The 21,558-nt window shown below is 39.5% G+C and overlaps 1 protein-coding gene and 2 long non-coding RNA genes across 5 annotated transcripts in view; 2 read left to right on the forward strand and 1 right to left on the reverse strand.

Annotated features, from left to right (window-relative positions):
- Positions 1–15,692, reverse strand: part of LOC145436628 (uncharacterized) — a 66,190-nt gene extending 50,498 nt beyond the window's left edge. Inside the window, exon 1 of the long non-coding RNA XR_013914357.1 lies at positions 15,596–15,692. This is a non-coding gene — a long non-coding RNA (uncharacterized LOC145436628). The remainder of the gene's footprint in view (positions 1–15,595) is intronic.
- The window catches only part of LOC145436595 (uncharacterized), an 88,600-nt gene that overhangs the window by 62,094 nt on the left and 4,948 nt on the right, over positions 1–21,558 (forward strand). For all 3 annotated transcript variants that reach the window (XR_013914323.1, XM_080313978.1, XM_080313977.1), the window contains exons 5-6: positions 17,863–17,985; positions 18,066–18,188. Coding sequence is in view for 2 of the 3 variants with exons in the window: in XM_080313978.1 (XP_080170104.1) it covers positions 17,863–17,985; positions 18,066–18,188 (246 nt within the window). In the remaining variant the exon portion in view is untranslated. The remainder of the gene's footprint in view (positions 1–17,862; positions 17,986–18,065; positions 18,189–21,558) is intronic.
- Positions 2,245–12,674, forward strand: LOC145435351 (uncharacterized). Its single transcript, XR_013913824.1, has 3 exons — positions 2,245–2,669; positions 11,736–11,794; positions 12,521–12,674. It is a non-coding gene; the product is annotated as an uncharacterized LOC145435351 (long non-coding RNA).

A 21,558-nucleotide genomic window follows, 5' to 3' on the forward strand; every position in this document is an offset into this window, starting at 1 on the left:
TTAAAATTGAGAAACATATTTTAGTGAACATACAACGTATACCACAGTCATTTCTATCTCGCAGCTCCTCTTATTGTTATTTTAGAATAGCGGTTATGCACATCACAGGTGAAAATGGATTTTTGCTAACAAATTGTATCCAAAACCTCAACAAAACATCTCTAAACCGCAATATGTTTGTATTAGCAGGCTATTGGCAATTTGGAAACTAAAATGTGTTTGCACAGTAGGATATTTCATCTCAGACGGCTATTCTGATTATACGAGTTGAGATTTTAGCAGTTATGAGGTGAAGCGAAACTATCTCGTGATTAAAAAAAAATACAAATTAATTTATCAACCATTTTGCAAATCCGGAGGCTTCGCGGACCCCTGGTTGAGAACCGCTGATTTAGACTTTATCTTGAGTCCGTAAGCTCGAAGTTGCACTGGTGAACCGTTTGCGGTGCCCGGCGTTTATTTTGATTTGCCAGCGATATACCAAAGCACTCCTTGTAAGTGCACTTGGTTACATTTCACATATTGAATCGTTTCATGTTCAACGTGTTCTCGTAACATATGTAGCAAATCAAATCCAGATCATTACGACACATTCTCTATTTAGCTTTATCACTCATTTTTAACATAGCCTACTTAAAACACCAATGAATTGTAATTTCTGAATATGATAGCAAGTGAGAGTATCTAGTATTAAAGAGCGTCAGAAAGCGTGTTAAATTTGAGCCCACTAATCATCGGTGATGAGATAAGTGTCATTTGACTCTTTCTGTAGCTCAAATCAGGGGTTGGTAATTGACGTAATTTGTTGGAAAAATAGTCTCTGAATGATAATTTTCTGGATAAAACTATCTATTGCTTTACCTGTGTACTAGAACGCATATGTTAGTACTAGATGGGGGATGAGATAACCTGATCTAAGCACATATTCTCCTCCTTGAGCACTAGTTAACCTGTATTAACCACACACATACTATTTGTCATGACATAGGTAAGAAGAGACAATATCTCAAAAAATAAAGCCAATCCGCCAAAAGTAATGTCATTTTCGACTCAGCGCTCCTGATATACCCCTGCACGTGCGTCACGCTCGGTGAAAAGATCACCCATAACTCATCCGCCCAAACTTGATACTGAGCCATCAAAGACCATATATGCTGCCATCGGCAACATCTGTTCGATAATCCGATTTGTGCGAATAATCATAGAGACGACAGATTTCGTGTCGTCGGAAGGGCCGTTCACACTTTTATTTGTATGCCTTGAAGTAGACTTTCATCAAAATACACCAGCCAAAACTCTGTCAACAAAAGGAGATTGTGTAGGACCACCTAAAACTTGTAGGCTACATTGAACGTTCTCATATTCGAAATGTCATGCTGGTGAAGTGATGATGTCATATTTTGTGATACGATTGTTGATATGCAATGTTCTTTCTAATTCTCTACTAATTGTTGACGATTACCCCTGACGAGTGTCAGCCGAAAATATTCGAGTTCATTTCAATGTGAACATACTATTCAATTGTATATTGAAGTTCTGAACCTTCAAGAAGCTCTTCAAGAAATACTCTATAATTTATCCTAATTCACTAAATAATTTTGGGCCCCCTTCTAGCTAGGCCTCTCGAATTGGAGGGTTCGGGGTGCGGCAGTTACGGTCCTGGCTACAATAATAAAATAAAGAATATCGTCCAGGTGTAAATGATCGTTGCGGTCGAAAACACCATGAATACCACAAACCAACCAACCAAAATTATATTAATATCTCAATTCCAAGATGTAAGAAGTTTGCGCTTGTCCATCAATAAAAGAAATAAAACATCAACTTTTAAATTGATTTAGAAAGTTGGAACGTATTTTGTTGTATGGTATCGAAATAGAGAGTTTATGGTCAACTTTGCCTCAAGTCTTGCACGAATGTGTTTATATGTTTAAGTAGCCTACTACTCTACTCTTTTTATGAAAAAACTACGTAGACTTTTAGAGAAACATTCTTAAATTATGACGATGCAATTAAGCGACATTTAGCAGTATAATAATGACTATATAGCAAAAAGTCGCATTTTTGTCAAATAATACCGGAAAATCACAATATAGGTATTGATCTTTCTCAGGACTGTGCGAACCCCACCAACCATCCTGAAACTTCAATAGAATCTCGTACCTATTATCAAAAAGGAAGCACTAAATGAAGTTTGGATTGTTACATTTGAGCTCCATACGTTTGTTGCTATTTGATTTCGGGCTAATTTTGATTTATGAAGTCCACCGGTCCGCGAGGTCAAAAATCTTGAGGACACTGATCTAAACTCTAAATATTATATTTTAACGTGTCTGTGATGGCGTCAGGCGAAATTCCGACGCGGAAGCAGTTTGCTCCCAAACTAAAAGAAGTGTGCATCCAGTAAGGACTGCGTGGAACATGTATTTATGATTCCCAGCACGACAACCTTTTCCGTAAACAGTCAATTCGCAGAAATCATATGTGGTAATTATTTTCAACTCACGATGACGCGTATTCAAAATTTTATATTCCTTATTCGATCACTGTTGTTAGCAGCAACTTTTAATAATACAGATACTTTCGTACAGACAGGATGGCCGCGTTTCGATTGTTCTTGGCTGCTTTGAAATTGACTGCAATGTTTATGGCGGTTGAAAGTTCATTTGGTGAGTGGAATGATTATAACGGTATTTTGCCATCCTGTTGATTGTCTGTCTGTCGTCTCGCGTTATGATATTTACATTTTAGCACCACCATGGTTGATAAGGAACAAAAGTATAGCACGTAATGAAATTACAATAATAATAATACATCTTCGCACAAATGTTCGCTCGTTGTTAGTTGTTGTAGTCGTATAAAATTATTCATCGACATTGCTGACTATCGTTCCCTAATACCAAAATGCCATGGTGTATAGGCATGGTTTACCGAAAAGATGCACTTTTAGCAGTTCAGATTCATCCTTCGTTTGCAGAGTGTGTTATTTTTCGAGTTTCCATTAGTACATGGATGACCAAAAGGGCCTGGTTGTCCATCCAACAAGTCGCTGCTGAAGAGATTCGTTGTCCTAAACATATAATATATGCGGAAACTAGAAATCGCCAAGTTTATATATCAGTTCCACTGCGGATATTGCCCTGAATATTTCAACAACTTCTTTACTTCGGAATCACAAGCGCACAAGTACAACACACGCTCGTCCCCGTCGTCCAAATACCATATGATTGACCGAAAAAACCATCGCTCTATCAAATATGCCGGACCTGCTGTCCGACTGTCGACGAACATGTTCACATTCAAGTCGAATTACAAGCAATTACTACTGAATAAATACTAGTCCGTCGTCAAGATTGCCGGACGACGACCTGACCTATCGATCTCGCCTTCCAGAACATGCCAGCCTATGTTTTGTCGCTTGCTTTTATCTATACTATCTTCTTTTACTTTTCATTCAGTGTGCCTGCCTCCTTTTTACATCGCCTAGGTCAAGGTGGGTGTCTGATTCCTAAGACTACTCCAAATCGTTTCGACACCTTCCTATCTTTTCATTGCATCGCATTTTTTGCTGTATTAAACTGATAAAATTGCTAGTAAACCGAACTGTACTGAATCTGATTGAACATGAAACTTGTCCATAAATTCGTTGAGATAAATCGGCATTCTGCAATTCCTGTGTTCATATAAAGTACAGTGCGTTTCGACCTTATCTTTTTCTGGGTGCAGTGCGTCATGAATTCAAGCTTCTACGACTCTCGTTGACTTGATCTGGCCTGTTCCGGTTAAATTTACAGTCATTTTCAAGCAATTTGCTGAACGTGTTTGTATAGGCCCTACGTCTTACACGACTTTACTGCGACTGTTCTGTTCATGGTAATCTTCCGTGTGCAAACCTTGATAACCTAGCCTAGAAGTTCACGTAGGCGAAATAACATAAATCCATATATGTGAACGATTTCGAGGATCTTCCCAGTCAACAAAATGGGAAGCGATCGTCCGGCGTATTATGCGCATTCGATGTCAAAATGATGCTTCAAAAGAAACAATTTTCGCACTTCAGCCGCAGACTCATTAACCCTTTTGCTGCCGTTCATTAACCCTCTCGCTACTGCAGCTTACAACCGCTAGTAACCCTATCGCTACCTGAATCATTGTTGCTTTCTGGCAGATATATTAACCTTATCTTGAAAGACATCACAATTTGACAATATGTTTTCATTGTCGTGTCAGTTATATTAAAATCCAGCACGAGCATACATTCAAAATACCGGTCAAATACAAACAGACAGTCATATGAAACGCATAAAACGACACAGTCGAGATACAGGGAGATCTTCTTTCCTGGACCATTTTGATACAACTATTCCTGCTCTTGAATTAAAATACAGACAATAGCTGGTTTATCAAACAAGTCTGTGCTTTGGCGGGAAGAATAGGATCAAGGCAACGCGGAGCTACCATCAGCATCCAGCTCACTTTGTGGCACGCTAACTTCATTCAGAGCCCAATTGTGAATGATATATCCCAAGTATAGGCTTAGCCTGGTCTCTGATATCTCGGTAATTCCACTGGTCTCATATTCGTGCGATGTAGGCTACTGTCAGCCAGATATAATTAGTAGTGATAGACGGCTGATCATGGACATTGTCGCTGCAGGTTGAACTAATGCTTAGAGCACGATATTTTATAAACTGTTGCCTTCGCCAACGCTGCATTTTTTTCAATTCACCGTCAGACGTCTACCCACGGATATTTGGGCATATCACAATCACTTCATGGCTTCAGTCTCCAGTTGTAAAATAAAGGCTAACTATAGCAACAAAACAACTCGTAAGTTAACTGATATGAGTATCACAAATGTTAATCAGAAATTATCACAAGACATAGTAGTCGGCTGAACAGTTGAAATGCCAACTGTTGTCTTGTAACGAGCATCAGCGATTGTAAATTCAGTCACAAATATTGCAGACAGAGACAATAGATGGTTTGAGCATATCCCATGTTTCGTATAAATATACATAGCCTACATTAATGAATGCACTAACAAATGATGTCAAAGCCATAACTATAACACATCAAGATTCGGCGATGGTTAACGACACACTTCCGCGGTTTAGCAATAAAATATCAAAGGACCGGTAGTACTTATTACTTTCGGAGCACTTAACAAGTATCACGCTGTTCAATACCACCAACATGACATTTCAGGCCACGGAAAAGTCAAAGTCAGCATTTATATCAAGTCCTATTTTACAAGCCTAACGCAAGCAAGCAATTACAGCAGGGGTTCTCAGCTTTCCTTGTATAACGGGCCGCATTTTACAAGCAAAAGACGCCGCGGGCCGCAGAAGATTATTACCATGTATTGGTGCGCTACTATTAAATTTAAGCGACTGTGGCCTATCTACCAGTCGTATACGGGTATTTAGTACATTTTAATGCATTCTGAAGCATCAATGGAGAGCGTTCGTAAGTTTGCAGCTGCTGCTTTTTGTGAGAATATGCATCTTCCACCGGCGAAAGTAAATCCCTTCATGAGCGTGTATTACATTCGCTGCCAGGTCGACGTATGCACTTTCAAACCCTTCCACCAAAGAACCGAACGATCTGTTTGAATGCGTGAGCGAGCAAAAATAAAATTACGGCAACTTTCACGTTTTTTCGTCACAGAGGCCATTATCATATTGGGGTCTCAGTGATATGAGAAGAAGTATGGCCTTCGAGGTCATTTCTGAGCAAACCAATCTACTCTTCTCCTTCCTTCCATGGCGGCGGGCCCTGCACAAACAGTTACAGAAGTCAGCTTTGTTAAGTTGATGCTTTTCGCTAGTCACCTTCCCTACATTTGCCCAGCCAGCATTTCCTCTGCACATGTGTCCACTCTGATAACATGCACCCGATAATTAGCTATGCAATGCCTGTGGAGTCGGTGGATTCGTCCAATGCTAGGCTAAAGTAGTCTACGCGGCAACGTGTTTCAGAATGCGCGATAAAAGAACGATTGACATTGCTGGTCATTGGTCACTCTTCTGTTCACGGTTTAATCAGACTACTATAGCTTCGAAATTTGTTAGCTGATGAATTTCGCACACCATGTCAAGGTTTTATTGAAATCACACCTTCTCTAGCAGATTTCTTGGGTTCAGCGATATTCCAAGCAATTTTGAATGATGCGTCTGTAACGTCGTCGGCAATTATTTCAACAATGACTCGAAATATGGATTGCCGGGCTTGACACCTAACTATACCAACGTTTTTTTTCTAAAATCAGGTGATATATTAATAACTCTAGAGGAGATTGGCGTGGTATCATTTTAAGTTTCTGCGCTTCGTTACGACTTACGAAAACTGTTCTTAAACAAATATGACTCATCGGTTTTCCATTTATATCTGAGAAAGCAAATTCATTGTTCCACGCAGAGTTACAAACCCCGTTTTTGCTGTTTAATTTCCCCTTCTCTGTTCTTGTTTCTGTTCAAACCATTCGCGGTGAGTGAAACAATCCTTGAAAAATATACTATGTAGCGGGATTCTCTAAACCAGAGTCCAGCCGAATACCGAATAAAAACAATAACAATCTAAACTGAGCATATTTCATGAAACCAGAACACATCAAAGAATGAGTAATCAAACGAAACGGAGACGGTGCGATAAGATAGCCAAGTAGCTAAATTAATATGTAATAATACCTTGTCAGTAATAATCGCGCTCATAATGAAAGATGTCGCGGGCCGCAAAATAAACGTATGCGGGCCGCGGGTTGAGAACCCCCGAATTACAGTGTAATATGACTGATCTGCTATTCGAAACACCATTTGACTACCAATACACATCTATAAGCAAGCATGTAGCAAATTTCAATAATAACCTGAACTATCTCTTGCTCAACTTATATCAACCAGACTTGGACAACTAGAAAAATTTCAGCTTTTCCAAATTAGATCAGAATTAGAATTAGAGCTGCACAGTTTTTTCCAAATTAGATCAGAATTAGAATTAGAGCCGCACAGTTTTTTCCAAATTAGATTAGAATTAGAATTAGAGCCGCACAGTTTTTTCCAAATTAGATTAGAATTAGAATTAGAGCCGCACAGTTTTTTCCAAATTAGATTAGAATTAGAATTAGAGCTGCACAGTTTTTTCCAAATTAGATCAGAATTAGAATTAGAGCCGCACAGTTTTTTCCAAATTAGATTAGAATTAGAATTAGAGCCGCACAGTTTTTTCCAAATTAGATTAGAATTAGAATTAGAGCCGCACAGTTTTTTCCAAATTAGATTAGAATTAGAGCTGCACAGTTTTTTCCAAATTAGATCAGAATTAGAATTAGAGTCGCACAGTTTTTTCCAAATTAGATTAGAATTAGAATTAGAGCTGCACAGTTTTTTCCAAATTAGATCAGAATTAGAATTAGAGTCGCACAGTTTTTTTCCAAATTAGATTAGAATTAGAATTAGAGCCGCACAGTTTTTTCCAAATTAGAATAGAATTAGAATTAGAGCCGCACAGTTTTTTCCAAATTAGATTAGAATTAGAATTAGAGCTGCACAGTTTTTTCCAAATTAGATTAGAATTAGAATTAGAGCTGCACAGTTTTTTCCAAATTAGATCAGAATTAGAATTAGAGTCGCACAGTTTTTTTCCAAATTAGATTAGAATTAGAATTAGAGCTGCACAGTTTTTTCCAAATTAGATTAGAATTAGAATTAGAGCTGCACAGTTTTTTCCAAATTAGATCAGAATTAGAATTAGAGCTGCACAGTTTTTTCCAAATTAGATCAGAATTAGAATTAGAGCCGCACAGTTTTTTCCAAATTAGATTAGAATTAGAATTAGAGCCGCACAGTTTTTTCCAAATTAGATTAGAATTAGAATTAGAGCCGCACAGTTTTTTCCAAATTAGATTAGAATTAGAATTAGAGCTGCACAGTTTTTTCCAAATTAGATCAGAATTAGAATTAGAGCCGCACAGTTTTTTCCAAATTAGATTAGAATTAGAATTAGAGCCGCACAGTTTTTTCCAAATTAGATTAGAATTAGAATTAGAGCCGCACAGTTTTTTCCAAATTAGATTAGAATTAGAGCTGCACAGTTTTTTCCAAATTAGATCAGAATTAGAATTAGAGTCGCACAGTTTTTTCCAAATTAGATTAGAATTAGAATTAGAGCTGCACAGTTTTTTCCAAATTAGATCAGAATTAGAATTAGAGTCGCACAGTTTTTTTCCAAATTAGATTAGAATTAGAATTAGAGCCGCACAGTTTTTTCCAAATTAGAATAGAATTAGAATTAGAGCCGCACAGTTTTTTCCAAATTAGATCAGAATTAGAATTAGAGCTGCACAGTTTTTTCCAAATTAGATCAGAATTAGAATTAGAGCCGCACAGTTTTTTCCAAATTAGATTAGAATTAGAATTAGAGCCGCACAGTTTTTTCCAAATTAGATTAGAATTAGAATTAGAGCCGCACAGTTTTTTCCAAATTAGATTAGAATTAGAATTAGAGCTGCACAGTTTTTTCCAAATTAGATCAGAATTAGAATTAGAGCCGCACAGTTTTTTCCAAATTAGATTAGAATTAGAATTAGAGCCGCACAGTTTTTTCCAAATTAGATTAGAATTAGAATTAGAGCCGCACAGTTTTTTCCAAATTAGATTAGAATTAGAGCTGCACAGTTTTTTCCAAATTAGATCAGAATTAGAATTAGAGTCGCACAGTTTTTTCCAAATTAGATTAGAATTAGAATTAGAGCTGCACAGTTTTTTCCAAATTAGATTAGAATTAGAATTAGAGCCGCACAGTTTTTTCCAAATTAGAATAGAATTAGAATTAGAGCCGCACAGTTTTTTCCAAATTAGATTAGAATTAGAATTAGAGCCGCACAGTTTTTTCCAAATTAGATTAGAATTAGAATTAGAGCCGCACAGTTCTTTCCAAATTAGATTAGAATTAGAATTAGAGACGCACAGTTTTTTCCAAATTAGATTAGAATCAGAATTAGAGCTACGCAGTTTTTCCAAATTAGATTAGAATCAGAGTTTCATCGTTTTTCAAAATTAGATTAGAATTAGAATTACCGAATTCGTAAAAACTTTTTAATGAAATCCCGAATAAGAAAGAAAGAGAACAAAATTCACCTTCACTTCATATCAAATCAGAGTTCATTCTAATAAGCATGAGAATGGCGAATGTCTGCACACCAAGATTGGCTCGTTTCGCCTTATACAGTTCTCCCGCATGGCAGAAAACTCTTTCTGATGGAGCCGATGTTGCAGTCATGCCTAAGAGTTCACCAGCAGCAGCCCTGAGATGATGAAAACGATTTTCTTTTTTCCAGTAAGTCAAAATGTTGCAATCCATGCTTTCACGATCTGCTGCGAAATATCTTTCAACTTCATCCTCTACATTTTCTTTCTTTACATCTGCAGCAATTTTCCTCTTTTTTCTTGATTTAGTTGCGGGCATGAAAGAGAACAAGCCAATGTTAACTATCTCTTTTTCATCGGAGTCGGACGAGCCGCTGGACTGTTTGTGGTCGAAACTAGGTTGTTCGCAGTTATCGACTTCAATGGCAGCTTTTCTTTTCAGGAGTTCTTCCGTCGACTGTATTGAAGCTTCTTTCAGTAGAGCTCTCTCTTCTTCAATTTCGACCCAGTCGGCTTTAAATCGTGGGTCTAAAAACGTTGCAAGTCGAAAATCTTCTTTATTGAGATAAGGGTTCAACCTCACGCTAATCTGATCAAGTAAGATGCGAGGCAAGATTTGGCATATGTGCATTGTGCAGTTTCAATATCATCTCTTCCATCGACTTTTTCAAACCGATGACAACAGCACACACATTGCTGATTGTAACCTTGCTCTCCCCTTCAACTTCAGACATCGCGGCTTCAAATGGACTCAGCACGTCAACTAGTTCTGTAATAACAACAAGCTCTGAAATGCTTAATGTCAGTGTGCTCTTTTCCTTCTTAGTCTTAGACAATTCTCCAATGGCCGCATTCAATACATCTTTGCCTGCCTTTGCAAATGACCGGAGCATTTTCAAAGACGAATTCCATCTTGTCTGGTTTTTTTGTTAATATATAAATATTCCTCCGACGAAGAAACTCGCTTGCTGCTGTACTGGACCGCAGTGTTCTTGCTACTTTCGATACTTTAGTAATCGTAGAGTGGATCACAAGTCGTTTCGATAGTTCATCTTCTGATTCATCGGGTAACTTGCCTTTTATATCTTCCAGAGCGTGCACGATACACAGTTGCATTGTGTGAGCAAAACACGATACCCTCTTCGGCAGCAGTGCTAAAAGCGTATTGAGATCTGTTTCGGCGTGTTGGAGATTTTCCTTGCAACTAAAATCTAAGTCTTCATGAGTTGTCATCTCAGCAACTTCTTGATCAAGTTCCTTCATATCTATAAGCGTCAATTCAAATGCCTTTTTCATCGAACTAGCGTTGTCGCTTATAATGCGCCTCACTTTGCCGTCGATTTGGTATCTCATGACCACATCTTCATATCTGTTGGCTATGTTGACGGCGGTGTGTCTTTCGGCAAAATGTTCGCAGCACAAAAGACGAGACCTTAACTCAAAGTCGTTGTCAACGAAGTGTGCCGTAAATCCGATGAAAGAATGCATTTGGCGGTTGGTCCAAATATCAACGGTGACGTACACACTAGTTAAATCTTTCATTTCAGCTGTGATGCTGTTGACGATGAGCTTTTCACTAGAGGGAAGGTGGGTCTCTTTGATCGTTTGCCGATGAGGAATTGCATAATTATCATTGAGTTCCTCGATAAGCCCGCGAAAGCTTGGTTTGTCAACAATTGAGAGTGGTAGTGATGCACAAGCCATGCTCTTAAGTATAAGCCTAGTTATTTGCCTCTGCTTCGGATGCTGCTTGGAATACTTCCTTTTATGGTCACTACAAAGATGTTCAGTTATCATCGGCTGAGACTTTCCTGTTTTTGTCACAACAACGACTAACTGTCCGGTGTAAGGCGGATTGGGTCAGGTTTTCATTGCGCAAGAGGTATATTCTTGTTAACTTGCTACGAAATGTCGAAGACAAAGCGGCGTTTTCAGGACAACAATAAATTAGATTAGAATTAACATTAGAGCATAGCGGCGTTTCACAAATTAGATTAGATTTAGAATTAGAGAATAGAAACATTTCACAAACTAGATTAGAATTAGAATTAGAGCAAAGCAACATTTCACAAATTAGATTAGAATTAGATTACTGGCATTTCGCTCTAATTTAGTGTAATTAGACAACTAGAATTTTCTAGTTGTCCAAGTCTTATCTCAACGAAGAACTTCATTCATATTCCCTTCCATCGCTATAATCTCGGAAATACAATTCGACGGTTCGAGTGTGCAACGGTAAACAACATCCGATGACATATGACATCACAATGACTCCACGCCCAAGTGCTCACGAACCTGGCAAAGCTTGGCAGAAGAGACGTCACGGTGAAGCCGCGTGATAATCATGCGCAATTTGATTGGTTAATAACGCTGACACCAATCTGCCCGGCCGACCGATGGAAAGGAGACTAATCGATCTTTTGAAATCGAGAGCGATCAGTTTTTGTACATCGAAGGTGCCGCCTCACTGTAGTGTCAAAACGGTTGCGTTCACTTCTCTGCTGCACTGTCTTCGCCTGGTTCGGCATTGAATATTCACACTTTTGTTGACTGGGTTGGCGCTATCGATGAATTTGTAACGCCTTTCAGACCAATACTGCAGTCGGAGATACACCAATGGACGCTGGGTCACGCATGGAAACTGCGATGTGAGTATAGAATAGGTCGTATTTGATGCAAGATTTTCTGAATATAACAGTGACTTGCGTTTGCATACCTCGAATTCATGGCAGTTATGGAATCATCTATTTGTCACATGCACACTGGTTCCCTTCTTGAAAGGCATGTCTGCAACATTCTAACCTGATGTTCTGACTTAAAAACTTAGAAAGAATGTGTCATCGATTACACTGCTTTACATCCAAAAGCGTCCGGTTTGGATTTTGGTAATTGATCAAGGCGGAGAATGATTCTAGATATTTGTAATCCGATAATATGAAGGAGCTATTTCCTACGAAACACTGCGGTAACTAGGCATACGGTATCGCTACTTATCGGACGACATTCACACATGAATATTTATGTGCGAATATTTTTTACCAGCGCCAACCCATTTCAATTGCAGTTGTTTTCCCCTACCTTGATATAGGCTACATGCTTGGACGTCTTCCACTGAGCGCTAGTATCGCCCGCCAACTTACCGTAACAAAACAGCCGTAGCATATAGAAGGAGTGGAATGGTACCGCTCGTGAATTTTTTTTAGCGGCTTCACTACGTTGACTTCCTGAAAAAAAAAATGATTGCTGCCAAAACCGTACTGCGCCTTCAACAACATTGTCGTCAAAATGTCCTAGTCGAAGATTTGGGTTGCGAAGACGACATTCACCCCTCCCTGGCTACGCCAATGTTCAACGATCTGATATATTTTTTCCAGGACGAATCATCTCCTCAAAGTATCATGAGTGACTTGACCAAACTAGCGGACAGAGAAAATGCTCGAGCTTCGCAATCAGGTTATATTTCATTCCACTGATATTCTGTTCCGAGGCCCATGTTATAACAGTGATTCATATAGTACAGCGGTTCTCAAGTTTTGGCCCAGCGTTCCCTTTCGGATATTTCTATGGTATGGCACTCCTCATATTATATATACTGTCCTTAAGAGATGAGGTAGAGGTCCTAGTCGGGTCGAGTTATTCGGGTTTGGAAATATTTCGCGGTTGAATCGGGCCCAATTACTAGTCAACTAATTACCAATCTAATACTTTTATGCACTATTTTTGGGATCAAATCAAGGTTCTTGTAACATTTTTGGGATCAAATCAAGGTTCTTGTAACAAATGTTGGGCCCGGGCTCATACCTATCGGGTTTGAGCCCAATGTATATACCCTTATTCGGTTACGTTGTATTTTGTAGCTCTCGAAAACCAGGATATTTAGTTGATCATTTCGGCCAGAAACCTTCAAATCGTGTCTAACTGTCTATTGTACAAATGACTCTCACTCTCAAAAGTGGTATAGTACAACGTCTCCAGATTTCGAGACGCTGTGTGCTGCAATGTATAATACCTAGTTCAAAACATGTTGTCGGGAAAACCTCTATAGTGTGATCGAACTGTTTTAAGGGACACATAGTAACTAGGGATGGTGTGAACCTCTGAAAGGTTCAGGTTCGTGTGAACGCGAACCTTTTTGAAAGGTTCTGTGTGAACGCGAACGTGAACCTCGTGACGTCACGTGACGTCATATAGCTAATTCCAACCCTAGCTTTCAATGAAGTGATAGCCTATTTGTACACGATACCTAGCGACGACTCGGGCCACATAATGCCAAAATGCTGAAGTACATTTTGGCGTTTTTTACGTCGCTAAATGTATCAACTGAGGCAATCAAATGATATAATACTCCCATAAAATCAACATCATCCTTCGCTTTGCCAATAATTTCGAAGAGGAGTTGCCAGGGAATATAAGCTTACGCCTTAACGGTCTTGACCAGACCGGGCAATGTATTCGGTGTATGAGTATTGCTACATTGATATTGGGCAGAGTGTAAATCAGGTTTTTATACTTGCTACCGATATTAGGCTACCCCAAAAGTTATACAGCTGTAGCCAACACCTCAATCGCACGGATTTGGTTTTAATGATACAGTAAACATATGAAGTGAAGATAGACCCCGTACGCTAGCTATATTTGTTACATCAAAAAACGATATTAATCTCATTGATTGGTTGAATAAGCATCATTCGCTCTCTACATGTTATGTATGTCGCTCGTGATGTTGTGTGATTGCGGGTTAGCTCACATCAGAGAGTCACTAATAAATATTCACAAACGGAAAGTTGGATATTTCGAGCAAAATTTTTGTAACAAAGCAAGTAAAATCTTTGAGATTGTCAAGGTGCATGCTCGTTTCAAGTTTTTTTTTATGCTGCCGGCGTCATTCATAGAGTGGCACGCAGTTGAAATGCAATAACTTCGAACCAAAGATGTCAATATGAAGTGAAAATTGTAATATATGAAAAGGTTCACAGTGCAGAACCTACCAAGGTTCTGTTGTGAATGCGAACCTCTAAATTCCCGAGGTTCACACACAGAACGCGAACGTGAACCTCGCGTTCACACCATCCCTAATAGTAACCACTGCATTCGCAGAAAACACTAGATACCAGAGATGAGCAGATTTGAAATTTCTATGTCCTAATCCAATCCAAATCCGAACCTTCAAATCCAAATCCTAATCCATACCTTTTTCATATTCAAGTCCATGTCCAATCCTAATCCGATTGCAACTGGAAATTCAGAAAAAATACTAATTTGAGAAATGGAGGGATTCGAAAATTTTCTTTCACAACCAACGATTCATTTCATTCAAGATAACTTAGTAACCATAATTACATTAATAACTGATCTAACTTGTCGCCATTCGCCACACGACATTTCAATCTCCCAGAAAATAGGCAAATCCAATCCAAATCCTAATCCGTTCTGAAAAAAATGTCTAATCCAAATCCAATCCAAATCCGACAAAATTTCGCAAATCCTGTTTTTTCAAAACCTAATCCTAATCCATGCTCATCTCTGCTACATCGTCGGTATGTTTCGCGCAAGGCCTTTCGATTATTGATGAAATGTCTTAGGAATGAATGAATGAATTAATTCATTTTGCAACGAGATCTCACACTATAGAACTCGGTAACCCTATAACAACTACTACACCACCTGCACTATTTCGCAATTTTTCTTCGGCGCCCCCGTAACGTCCCAGTGTCCCCTCATCACCCAGAGAGCGCTGTCGAAATGGTCAAGAACCACTGATATAGTGCATCCTCATGAAAAATTCCCGAAGCTAATGCAATTCCCTATTCGCGCGCTTGTACTGTGAAAGTATGTACCTATCAATTCTCGCCTCGCTCACCACTTGTCATAAACACTGTGGCTTTGTAGTAATGTAGGCTATCATGTATATATTGTGAAAGATATATTCTTACAGTAATTTATTTTCATGTGTGTTATTCTGTGCTCACTGATTTCAATCTGTGCTGCAAGATTAAAATTTTGATTTTGGTACCGTCGACAGCATCCTATAGCGATTCTGCCGTGACTGAATCGATTGCGGGTACAGCTCCAACACGTGCTGCTGACGCGAAAGTCGGTAAGTTGGCTGCATGCAGTAATTTCCTTATTTATATATACTACTACACAGGTGGTATAATAATATATTTACCAACAAATTCGTGGTAATATGCAGAGGTATAATCAGTATGTGGTCGGGAAAGCAATTCATTTGTGAAAAAAATCTTCACATAATTCAAGAGAAAAGGGACAGTAGGCCTCCACTTATGATATAGACATCAGTATAGTTACAGTGTTTCTTGACCGTTATAGCGCGCGCACCCTCTGAGATTTCAATAATATATCTCGCAACTAGCACTTTGTCAGGCTGCAACCAAGCGCGGATCATGAATCTTTTGTTACGGACTATTTATTCACCATCCGTTATACACCTATTCACAAACAAACTGACTCTTTCGGTATCGAATGAAGCCATGGATAAAGCAATTCACAAACGCAATAATTAATTGTCTATTTATTTTCATCTACCTACCCTGCATTTGGTGTCTTACCTGCGTGGATTTATTCTAAGGTTAATTAAAGAATTTTGCCAATCATATTGGTACTTGCATATACATTACTATTAGTTTTTTGTATCCTCTTTCAGCACACGTGATCAGATTTACCGGTTGAGCAGGCGGAGGTGGTAATTAGCACGATTTGTTTTACATAAAAAATGGAAGATTTTGACCTGAAAATTAAAATTTTGATAATATTTTATTTTAATAAGCTTGATTTTGACAAAATTTTGACGTCATGGATGTAAATTATGTGTTTTCGCCCATAAAGGTAAATTGTGCTACTTTTCTCCCTTTCCGGTTGGAACCGTCGGTTCTTAAGAAGTGGTTTGATCTGAAAAAAAATTGACTTAGAAACCGGCAAATTTTTGCATGAAAACCTTTATTCTAACGAAATCCGGACCTATGAAGAATTCCAGTATAGTCACATCACGCATTACGGTCAACACGAGTGTGCACACGTCAACACGTGGGCGATATCGCTCCCCAGGGGTGATTTGGCGGTCTAGGGGGGCGAAAATGACGAAGGGGGCGACAGGGGGGCGAAAATGGACAAAGGGGGCGACGGGGGGCGAAAATAGCGAAGGGGCGATAGGGGGGCGATGACGCGTTAAAACGGCTGACCTTTCTTTTTAGTCAACCCGCCGGTGATTACAGTTTGTATGCCCAATTTTCGGTACACAAAATTTGGGGGGCGATGATCGGTGTTGGCCTTGAAAAGGGGGAGATGGGTCGAAAAAGGTTGGGAACCACTGGTCAACACCAATGTTCCCTCTAATTTTTGACGAGTCTGCGCACACTCACCAACTCACTGCGTAGACCAGTGGTTCCCAACCTTTTTTCACCCACGTACCATTTCGAGGTTTTATGCCCTTATTGTCATATCAGAAAATGCAGCCAGAATGCTAGCAATCCCAACTAATAATTTGATAGCATGGAAGGATATGACAGTTGATAAGAGAATTCTCAAATATGCACGCAGAGAAAATACAATGAGTTGGAGATAAATCGCGCGAAACGCGAAAAAAAAATTCAGTTTGCCGCAACTTAGCACCCCCCAATTTGGAGAATTATTGCACTAGCTGGTCGATGGGTGGCATGTGTTTGCTCACAGCGCATCGAAAGTCATGCATGAGCGCAACAAGTCGGTTTTGTTTCTTCAACTTGATAGTCATCAGACATCAAAATCCTTGCTTGCACTCCCACGTAGAAGGGACAATTTGCAGCTGGGGAATAGCGTGAGAAGTTAGAGTCTAGTATGAGGAGGCCATGCTAAGCCAGAAGTTTATTGGTGGACGATCTTTGTGTTCAACCCCACCTTAACTAATAACACCCTTCGGTCGAAGAAATAACAGAATCTACTCGCGTACCACCTGGAAGACCTTCGCGTACCACCTGGAAGACCTTCGCGTACCACCTGGAAGACCTTCGCGTACCACTAGTGGGTAGGTGGGTCGTGGGTTTGATCCCCGGCCGGGTCAGACCAAAGACCTGATTAGAAACACTGGTATCCATGACTTCCCTGCTTGGCGCTCATGTATTACTGGGATAGCATGGAAGGGTTGTGCAAGACTTAGAAAGCCATACAAGGCTTTATCTGCACCTTCCTTGTCCAGCAGCATATGCACATCATGCACTCATGGTATGCATATGCACAGATCGTGTTTATCGTGAGTCGGTGTATATGCCGCAAAAACATCAAGGACAAAAATAAACTACGTCCTCTCCTCCTTTCCTCCTTTCAGCTGGTTACAGTTTAATCATTTTTCTTACATATTCGGTGGTATATACCTTAAAACGTATTTTATTATTGTGAAGTTCTTTGGTCATTTAAACGTATTTCGTAAATGGGTTTTGGGTACATTTAATACAAGTTAATACACTCTTATAGTGTATAACAGATGAAATCCATATTGTGTTACGAAAGCATCTGTCTGTTTCTTCACAGCGACCAGTGCTCACTGCTCAGTGACGGGGTTAATGAATTGACAGTAAAGTATCATGCGTAATATAGTTCCTGCTTCAATCGTGCCCAATGACACTGGACATTTCAAACGCAAATTTGTAATATTACGATCTCCGATATATCTGTTCCATGCTCATATTATCATTAGTATAGCTACAAAATTTTCTGCATTCAGACAAAGACGAATGTGACAACGGTACGGATACATGCGACAAGAATGCCACTTGTCACAACACTCCCGGGTCATTCAATTGCACCTGTGATACTGGATACACCGGAAACGGAACTGCCTGTTTTGGTTAGTAGTCTTACGAAAACGGCACGGACTTGATATTCCCGTAAACTACTGCAATATCTCTCCCTCTCTCTCTCTCTCAGATATTAGCGAATGCGATACAGGACTACATGATTGTGATGCGAATGCTCTCTGTCATAACACCGATGGGTCTTACAAGTGTACCTGCAAGTTCGGCTTCACCGGGAATGGGAGAAACTGCACATGTTCGTTTGTATTTTTTTTTTTCAGTTTGATAGCTTTGAAGAGGCACTGCACTCTAAATATGACGTGGTCAATTTAAAGTTGAAAGCGAGAAAACATTATTGGCACCAATCACTTTCATCAGAAATTTATCGCATTTAAACTCCATCGAAAATGTTGCACGAGTGTTTCAAATGAGCTCTAGCAATCTCTATGGTGTATCGGGATCAGTCGCCATCAGGCATCGTCAGTCAACCCTTCGAGAAATCTCTGACACGTATCTGTTCAGTGTTGCGGTTTGTTGGCGCCAATTACGCCTCCGTTCCATGTCTTTGTGCATTGCACAGACGTCCTTCGCAACTTGCAACCAATTAATTGTAGGATTAAGGGTGCAGCTGCCGAGTTCCCACGGCCGCCCACAACCTCTGATCCGTTGACCACCGGTTATACGTCATATAAACCAGTTGTAGGGTGCGCCGCGGTTCGAACCCGGAGTTGCATATTGCGAGAGGACATATAACTCTTACCTTTAAATGTTCATATCGTCAAATTACAACTATATGCCGTTTCACGGAATGCCGTACAAGCCCACATATTCCCGCATATCAGATATGGATGCAATCGACAAACCATTCTGCAGCAAAAAAGTAGTAGTATTCAATTTCATTCACGCATGTAGGAAGAATCATGTATGAACTTTGTAGTTACGGTATATGACCAGCGCTCATTGTTAGGAAAACGATGCATGTCCGCGGCACCAAGTGTTCATCGTTTGGGTTATATTCTTTAGCAAAACATGCTTCTACTATGGGACCTAATCATCTCGATCAAAGGCAGGGACCAACGATACCTGATTCAAGAATTGGTGTTGATGAAAATATTGATGTTGAATGTGTTTGGTAGGATCATGTCGTGTAATTGGGACATTGCCCGCGCAGTAACACATACTGTAATACAGAGGTCTCAAACTCAAATGTGCTAGCGGGCCAATTTCCTAGTTTTTGATGACGTCGCGGGCGCAGCATCAATAAAAGGGTTATCCAATGTATAATTTCCAGGTAGGCCGGGACTTTGTAGACTGGTGTTCCACACACATCGTGGAAATGTAATTTACTATTTTACTTTTCACGCTTGACACAGAAAAACTCACATTTTCAAATATTTGAATAAAATTGTGTGCCGGGTATATTTTTTTAATTAATGAGTTATAGACATCGTGCGAGAGGATGCATCATGACATCGTAAAACTGTCGGGTTACAATATTGCAGCTAGGGAACCATTGACATGAAACAATTTTTGTAAATCTACTGAAGATTGATCTTCATCAGAGCATTTGAGCGGTGTAACCTAATCCTGGTTTTAATATAGTCGTGTTGTTACTTCCATTGCCAAAGTCAAATTGAATCAGCGTTGGATTATTCCTTCCATTATTATTGGAACATATCAATAACAACTTAAATATAATCATTATTGAGTCAAAGTAATAGCATTGCTTCTTAACCTTTTTAGCGATCGTACCCTTAGGATTTCTCGTAACCCTGTCTATTTTCAACACAATTTCTGATAGTACCTATATTAAAATCAGAAAGCCCATTCACATAAAATCGCGCGGAGCGCGTAGCGTAGACTATTTTCGAGTTGAATCAATTGACCAAGAAAATATTCTACAGCATGATGTGGTGATTCGTACCCCGATGAGGTCTACGCACACTGGTAAGAACCCCTGGAATAGAAATGTCCAATCGGCGAAGAATTCATTGGTATTACAGCTGTAGAGTGTGCTATTACCTTACTTGCCACCGATAACAACATGGATAAAGAGAACAAACAACACCCAGCGTGTAATCAACTATACGTCACGGGGTCTAGAGAATACCAATAGTCGCCATACTGACCTGATTAGATAGCTAAATACACTACGCAACGCAAGCTACGACCTTTTGATGTATTACTGTTCCCCATGGCAGATTCATAGATTGTTGCGTCCGTAGGATTACGAAGTCACCGTTCCGAGTCGCAAGTCCTCTGATTGTAACGTTTGACCCGACTCAACTCGAGTCATTTTTATTTATTCAACCAGTTAATCCGAAATCGAAAAATTTTACGAGAGGGTCGCACCAAACCAAATCACAATTTTCAGTCACGAATCATCAACGGGTTATGTTTTATCATAATGAACTAGAAATGTGACGTAATAGCTGATTTTCTACCGCATGGTAGCTTTTAAAAGTGATGTGATAGTGAAGTTTATTGTGATTTCAGTGAATTTTATAGTAGTTTTAGCGTGAACGTCAAGTTCCTACATCTAAGAAAGATTTATGGCACTTGAATATATTTTGAATCCTTGAAATTCCAAAATGCCGTCGCGGGCCGCACAAAATGTTCTCGCGGGTCGCGTGTTTGAGACCTCTGCTATATTAAGTTTCACGCAAACTGCCGTTTGTTCGTCATAATGAATCAGTTCTGCTGCGTATTGGGCACATGTCACGATTACAATGCAGTACGTGAATCCTGGTCATTTCATACGCAGAAAATGCTTAACTTTGTATACGGAAACAACTATCCACTATATGACTATATGCTGCTTTGTACTAATATAAAATTGCGACTCGTGCCATTTGCTTCGATTTCAGAATGATTGTTGCAATTTATATATGTGCTTGTGCAACGGTGGAAACCGGTGAAATTGTGGATTTACAGATTTCAACCATGGCGTGGAGTGGGTGTAAATTGGGTTTGTGGTACTTTTTGTTACAGCATGAAACACTCACGACAATACCCATATCGAAAACATCTCGGGGTGCGGAGCAATTCAGAGACGTATTTTAGTTGTAAGTCGGTCTCCGGACATAAACCCGTTGGTTTAAATTAGCGCTTGCCAAACATTTTGCTTGCTTGCACTATTTCGAGCATTCTCACTGATCTCATATACCACCTCGCTATATCGACCGGAACAGAGGCTGGTAGTTCGAAAGTGCTGAGAGCCACTATTTTAGCTTGATCACACGTTAATAGTACCGAGATCACTTAGGCACAAATTATATGACGCGAAGACAAGATTTGATATGCTGATGTGGTAATATGGAATATTTTGAAATCATGACAAGACTTCATAATTTTATCAATTTTTCACGGATATATTTGTTCATAAAAGTTCGTCCAGTTGTTAAAAAAGGAGCTTTGAAAGCATTGGAGACGATATGAATCTCTCTTGACTCGCGGTTGAACAATGGTGACCGTAGGTGCACGTCTGACAAATTTCAACCACGAGCCATAGTTGAGCATACGTAGCGAGCAATCGAACTACGTCGAAGATACTCAGTAACTGGGGCCGCGAAACCCAACGGTACTTGAATGCCAGGAAATTAGAAATCGTGATCTAAATATTATTT

This window comes from Botryllus schlosseri, chromosome 3 (genome assembly GCF_051294905.1).
Source record: "Botryllus schlosseri isolate E-star chromosome 3, Bs_hap1, whole genome shotgun sequence".
NCBI lineage: Eukaryota > Metazoa > Chordata > Ascidiacea > Stolidobranchia > Styelidae > Botryllus > Botryllus schlosseri.